General features: G+C 38.5%; 1 protein-coding gene across 1 annotated transcript; it reads left to right on the top strand.

Moving 5' to 3' along the window:
* Window positions 1-2,115: 2,115 nt before the first annotated feature.
* On the top strand, window positions 2,116-7,130 carry LOC146969676 (uncharacterized). Its single transcript, XM_085804492.1, has 9 exons — window positions 2,116-2,259; window positions 4,625-4,813; window positions 4,962-5,084; window positions 5,268-5,329; window positions 5,414-5,515; window positions 5,912-6,038; window positions 6,203-6,320; window positions 6,404-6,480; window positions 6,856-7,130. Exons 1-8 carry the CDS (start codon window positions 2,116-2,118, stop codon window positions 6,457-6,459), a joined length of 921 nt encoding a protein of 306 aa, XP_085660618.1. The 3' UTR covers window positions 6,460-6,480; window positions 6,856-7,130.
* The last annotated feature ends 224 nt before the right edge of the window (window positions 7,131-7,354 follow it).

Here is a 7,354-nt window from a genome sequence, read left to right as displayed (position 1 = left end):
CGACAGCGCTGAATGGCTTCAGCCAATAGAAACCGATCCCGATGACAACTGATGCATTGAATAGCCAATGAAATTCCGAAAAAAACGATGTGCTGCATTCACTGTCCCTGGGAAAAGGCAGCACTGCCATTTTCATGCGTAACAATGCAAATGCTGCACTTTGGCGCATGTATTGTTTCTCAATGGCAACTTTAGGAAAACGCCTAGATATACACTTAGAAAAACATGTGTAAAATACTAATTTTTAGCAGGATTGTTATCAAATTTGAACTGGGGCCAGGTAAGGCTTCATGCTGTAGTCCCATTGTGTTTTCCAGCTAAAATTATCAGCTACACTCATCTTCAGGCATCTGATTGCAACAAAAAAATTCAGGCAAGAATAAAAACATTCTAATTCAGTGTGTTCCAACTTAGATTACTCAATGAAAATAGCACTTATAGTGATTATTTCAGTTTGGGGAAAAACTTCAGAGTGTTACCTTTCAAAAGAGACCAAGCCCATCCATATTCTCCAAACAGTTCAAGAACAGCATTCAATTTACTTTGGGTTCGCCTTGGATAGGCGAATATTACAGAATTTATAGGAGCGAAAAGCACTTACAGATACACTAATAACATTATTATCCATTACAGAATGACTTTGGAACCACACCACTACAGATTCACTTTCAGCAGATAATCAGGAATGCTTCTCTTGAGGAGGATGTTGATTCCAATGCCTATTATTCACCAACATTCATCCCTGCGTTGGCCAAATACTTCCTCCCCCATGCTCCCCTTTGGTCTTCTATGATGCTTGGTATAAAATCACTCAATATTTTACATTTACAAAACAGGCAACTAATAAAATTTTGAGAACTCCGGCCAGTTAACCAAAACAGAAAAGGAAAAATGCCAACAACAATCAAGTCCATGTTTTTTTATGTTCTATTTTTGTCATATATATTTATATGTTGTTTTTTTTAGGGGACATTGGACGTCATGGTTCTGGACCTGCTTATAAACATTTCAGCAGGATCTATACAAATGCAAGGCAACTGGAAACACAGGTAAAATGTAAATTAAATTAGAAACTTGGTGTTGCAAAGCAATAACAGAACAGTGTGTTAATTTTTTCTCACATGTTATGACAGTTATGTTTACCTGTGTGGTGGTTGTAATATATTAATATCTACAGTGAGGAATTTGTTAAGTTGGCCTGTTGTGACGATGTCCTGGCTTTGTTCGTAATTAGCTATGGTCCTGATGCCACAACTCAGTATATAGTATATTATACTCACATATTCAGTGTGTTTTGTTATATAGTCTTCGTCTGTAGTGCAGAGATAGGTAATAATATATACACACAAACACACACATATAGGCTATATGAATGTGGCAAGGTGGAGAGTATTAAATGTAATTAATCCATATCATTTTGCAGAACTTCACACAGGATAACCACACGCAAGGGATCATGGAGAAGGGTTCCAGGGTGCCACTCCGAAGGGCCGCCACTCCGAACGTTTACTTTAATTTGTCGGAATGCCGACCCTTAATTATTTATGGGAAAAGGGTGCCATTACGAACCTGAAAAAATCTTGAATGGTTTACGGCACGGATTAAACAAGCCTAATTGCGGTGGTAGCGTAGTGGTCAGAGCATCTGCTTTTGACGCGGTGGGTCAGGGTTCGACTCCCGGGGGAGATACATATTAACTGCGATTTTATTGGCCTCTACCTAACCTTTTTACTAAACTTAACCAACTCCTTTCTACATTGCCTAAACCTAACCAAAGCACAGAGCAAGGACATTTATTTTCAGCAGGAGTGCCGCGGCTGCATCAGACCATGGATGTAATGCATCAGACTCGCACCTGGGTGAAACTTTGGAGGCGGAGGGGGAGGGGGAGGGGGAGGGGGAGGGGGAGGGGGAGGGGCCGGTCGGGCGCTGTCCCCGCGGCGCGTCGTGTCAAGCCGGGCAGGAAGTCAAACCACGAGAGAATCCGGTCAATTTTCAAAATAAAACACATTCGGAACGGCGGCCCCTCGGGAAGTTCGAAATGACGGACCTTCGGGAATTTTAGGACTGGCAGACCGTCGGAATGGCGGTCCTTCGGAATGGCGGTCGCCCCCCATGGAGAAGAGCCAATGGGACCTTAAGACCATAAGGTTCAATCGGCGAAAGGTGACCCGTTTGGACGACTTTGTTCAACACTACCAAGGCTTCCATGATGCCTTGCTGCGTGAATATGCTGACACTGAGCGTGTCTCCAAGAAGGTAATTTAAAAGACTCTGTGTGTGTGTGTGTGTGTGTGTGTGTTGGTATGGTTACATACGAACAGATACAAACTAAAAAAAATATTATATCACATTTTATAGAGCTTTCGAGTAGAAAAAGAAAAGTGGAAACAGAGACGTCAGAGTTCAAGAGGCATCTATGTTTCCCCACTTGCGAAGCCAAGACAAGCAGGTATGTGTTCCTCAGGCTTTAAATAATAAATGTTTAAATGTCCTCATAATGAAAATTAATAAAGTAAAGACATAATTATAATGCCATATTTAATGTGTTTTAACAGAGTATTATTATTGCTGTTTAACATATTAATTATATTTTGATATTTATATTTAATGTGTGGATTTATTATTTATGTATTGTCCTCAAGAAATTTATTAAAATTTGTCATGATTTATAGTAAATTAAACATATAGGCAATGTGGTAAGTGTCTTTTAGTAAGATAATTTACACTTAGTTTCTTATAACAGGATGTTGTCAAACAAAGTGACACCTCTTCAGCGAGAATGTCAACACAGTTAAACGAGGATGTGACTGTTGCTGTTTGGAGAGGTGACATAACAAAGTTTGAGGTTGATGCAGTGGTGAACGCTGCAAATGCCAATCTTGCCCATAAAGGTGGACTTGCAAAGGCACTAGTGGATGTTGGTGGACCTCAAATATTGAAGATGAAAGCAATGCATATATTGCAAAGCATGGGCCTTTGGAAGATGGACAAGCCATTGTAACCGGTGCAGGGAACCTCCCATGCAAAAAAATCATTCATGTGGTGGGTCCATGCATGAGAAAAAACCCCACCACGCACATGGTCTCCACAGCAAAACCTGTTCTGACCACCGCCGTTGTAAATGTCCTGAAAAGAGCTGAAGAACATCAGTTCACTTCAGTTGCAACTCCAGCTGTCAGCTCAGGCATTTACAACTTCCCATCGCCAGTATGTGCTGATGTTATCGTCAGTGCAGTTACTGATTTCATAAGTCGGAAGAAGAACAGATCTCCACCGTTCAACATTCACTTTGTGAATAATGATGACAAAACTGTTAAAGGGATAGTTCACCCTAGAATGATATTTCGCTCATTATCTACTCACCCTCATGTTGACTAAGGGCTGGAAGAATTTTCAGAGTCCACCGTCCCTTCTCTGAGTTACAGGGGGTCTTGGCGTAGTCCAAATCTTGCGTGATTTGCGCCGGCGTCAGTGCGGTTACTGCGAATCACGCGAGATTTGGACGGACCAGGAAGAGGAGCTTCGAGAAGCTTCCGCTACAAACAAGCTTCAAATATAGACTTATTTAATTTTTTTCGGGACAATTACGCAATTTGGGGCTTCAGCACAAGACGGACATTACATACGAGCATCATGGAGGTATTTGGATGTTTTTTTGTGTGTGTTTTTTTACGAAGAGCTCTGGTGTCCCTTTGCAACCGTCATATGGACATGCACTGCTACGCCAAGACCCCCTGTAACTCAGAGAAGGGACGGAGGACTCTGAAACTTCTCCCAGCCCTTAGTCAACATGAGGGTGAGTAGATAATGAGCGAAATATCATTCTAGGGTGAACTATCCCTTTAAGGAAATGGAGCGGGCCTTCAAGAAGTTACTATCCAGTAACTTTCCAGATGAAACGCATACTACTCCAGTTTCCCCACCGGTAAGACTAATATGAATTGTTCTAAAAATATTGGTTCGAATATTATTGAAAATACTGATTCCCTCAATTCTTCACACATGTACACAACACAACAATCCTAAAGTCATTTTTGGCACCTTAGTTGTCACATCTTATCCATTGTTATGTGATAACTGTCATAATTTCTTTTTCGATATCCTGTTTAAATATTTCATTAGACAGGGATGTACAAATTCATAGCCTAAAGAGCTTTTTTTTTTTTTGTTAACGTGCAACACAAGGTCAAATCAGAATCTCCATCTCCATCACCTCCCTCTTCAAAGGATTCAACATCAAAGGTGATTTTATGAACTATTAAGTATCATCAATTAAGTTTATGTCATACAGTTTTAAATACAAAGGGTTAAGTCCTAGTACAAATATGAAGATAAGGTAATGAGTCAGTGACAAAGTGTAAATGAGTAAATTGGAACATGATAATTGAGACTTTGAAAGCTGAGCACAAAAAAGATGACTTGTGTACTACTGTTAAAAAGAGTACAGTATATGTGCGTGAAGTGACTGGAGGGCTGGAGGTGCAATGACTGTATACCTCTGCCCAACCAAACTATACACACAAATCGTGGTTTTGAAGCTTATAAAATGAGGAAAATGCATAGGCATGATAATGATTAAAATGTGTTTGACATTAATTTCAATTGTCTATGTTTAATCCACTTTCTGTCTGATAGTTTATACACATGTAACCTGAAACAAAACTTAACTTTTGTTGACCCTCAGCTCGTTGATGCGTTGTGGAAGAAAGGAGACACAGAAGTTGTTGTTTCTGTAATCCCCTCTCAAATCAGAGGCAACAATATAGTAATCCACCACAGTGAGCTTCGATCACTCAAACCACACAGATGGCTAACAGGAGAGCTATGTTATTTTTCTTTTACTTTTTCAGATACAAACCAGAAGATAAGTGTCACAAAATCTCACTTTTGCCAGCAATGCACTGTGTCATAGTTTCAGTACATGTAAAATATAAGTTTGACACACTGTCTGTGTGTACCTGTTACATCTGTTTATGACAAAGCTTAATTTGGGAAGTGACATCTACATAATGAGTCACTACACAGCCGGGGTCATCCTCTACGGTGAAAGAGAAGAAGTCACGCGGCAGAAGTTGTCAAAGGTAAATAATGTGCTGTTTGGTGAATAGTTTGATAATTGTTATTACTGTATGTTAGGTGAAAAAATGATAATGCAAGTGTGAACAGTATGATGATGCAAAAAATACTGTAATTGCTTTTTATTAGCACCAGTATTTTTGGTGTTGATATATTGTCAAGTTCATTTATTTGTTTGTGGTCTGCAGGTAAACTTTGACCAGTACAAAGCCACCATCTCTTTCGCAAACATTGGAAATATACATTGGAAGTTTTTGGTTAGTACTGCCCAACTTAATTTATCTATAGTCTTTTATTTATGTCATGTATTGGTGAATATATTATAAAAACAATTACTTTTATTATGCAACGAAGAACAAAGGAGTGTCTACTTCATCGATCCAGGACACAATGACCATGAGAACACAGACTCAGACTTTGCTGCCAACAAGTTCTGGTAATTATATACCATCATTTATGCTAATTACACTTTATGTATCCATTCATCCTATTTGTTCCTGAAATGTAGTAGCAGTAACACTGAATAAGACAAAGGGGCAGAGTAGGTGTTGCAACAGAAATCTCAATATGGAGGCAATGGTAAAAAAAAAAAAAAAAAAAAACTGTGTGAGGCATTACCACCACTCTTAGGCTAAAAACACTTGAAGCTGTAACTTACGATTTCAAAAGCCTGCCTGAAACCCAGCATTAGCCAAAACGACCAGGTCGCTGATATCTGCTTTAAGTTCATTGTAATCTACAGCTACATGTAATGCTGTAAATTCAGAAAGACAATGACTGCTGTTAATGCCTTTATAGTACATTTAGAATTCAACAAATAATTCTCAAACAGCGACTACTTCAAAATGAGAAGAACTTGCCTCAGCAAGACGGACTGGGTCGATATAAAGTTCCAAGGATCCACAGTCCAACACCCTGTGCAGATGGATGGAAGTAGCTGTGGAGTAATTGTTATCATGGTATGATTTAATCTATTGAAAACCATGTTTTCTGAAATAAGTCTCTTTTTTGACAATCTCTGGTCACCATAGTCGTAAAGTAAACAGTAAACAGATCTGCAGTCATCCAATTAAAATGTGACCACATTTAAAGCAATTTACATAAACTATGTCATATTTTTCAGATGGCAAAGGCATTCATGGAGGCATTCCCTTTGATGCCAACCTTGGATTTCGGGACAACCAAAACGGAAATGGCCCAGGCACGCCACAGCTTCGCAGAACTAATTTTAGAAGCGTCAGGTGCATGTCTGTTTTTCCATACACAATCATATCCCAATCATAATCAGATACGGTTTTATTCACAATTTGGATTTCTATTTCAGAGTTTGACATAGAGGAACATTGTGCCTTGTGTGCAACCACAAAACCACCCGGCTAAAGCCGTCCCATCACTGACTGGGTAAGTGTTAATATTTAATTGTGTGTTCAGGGATTTTTTATTCCCTTTTTCTTTCTTTGTTTCTTTTCTTTATTTTTAGATGTTAGAAATTATTACTTTTTATGTGCCAAATTGTTAACAACTGCAAAATACTAGAAATATTCCTTCACTATTCATCACAGACTCTTGGGAGTCCATTGCAGCTTTTCTAGCTTTCCAGCCTTTCCTATTGATGTTAGGCAAACACTGGCAACAAAAATAAGAGGTGGTGAAAAAAGGTTAAACTAAGAAGTGGTTCCAAATATATATATATATATAATATGTAGATAATAACTTAAAAGCTCAGATGTTTGGCCACATTCACATGTTAACAATGTCCCATTTTTATTTTTACAGATTCAGTGTGACACCTGTTGTCGTTGGTTCCATTGCCACTGCCTACAAATGGACAAACAGCAGTTTGAGGAGAAAAAAAAAAGCACTGGAAGTGCACTTTGTGCAAAAAGTGACTTTTTAAACATGTCACTTAAAAAGAAACTCTCAACAGAGAAAGTAATTTTTACCCATACCTCACAAAAGGGAAAAAAGAAAAAAATGAGGATGATGAAGAGGTGAATTTTGCACTTTAATAAATACTTTCAAATACTGCATAGGAGTACTTTCCCTATGCCACAGACAGTGTTTATGTTACCTCAACAACAAAATTTATATTTATATTTATATGGATATTTGCTTTTGTGACCTCGATATGAGGCAGTAAAAAAAACCCATGTTATAACATTTTGTTTGTTTCTAGTTGAAAACCAATAACACCGTGTAGGCAATCTTTTATTAGGATGGCTTCTTTTTCCATCTCAGTTTTAGTTATGATTCTGTTCTCTCTGATTCCTAAGAT

Source organism: Trachurus japonicus, chromosome 17, assembly GCF_045865225.1.
Source record: "Trachurus japonicus isolate A0001 chromosome 17, Traja_1.0".
Taxonomy (NCBI): domain Eukaryota; kingdom Metazoa; phylum Chordata; class Actinopteri; order Carangiformes; family Carangidae; genus Trachurus; species Trachurus japonicus.
The sequence above is the reverse complement of the archived record's forward strand: the minus strand, read 5'-3'. Positions and strand labels throughout refer to the sequence as shown.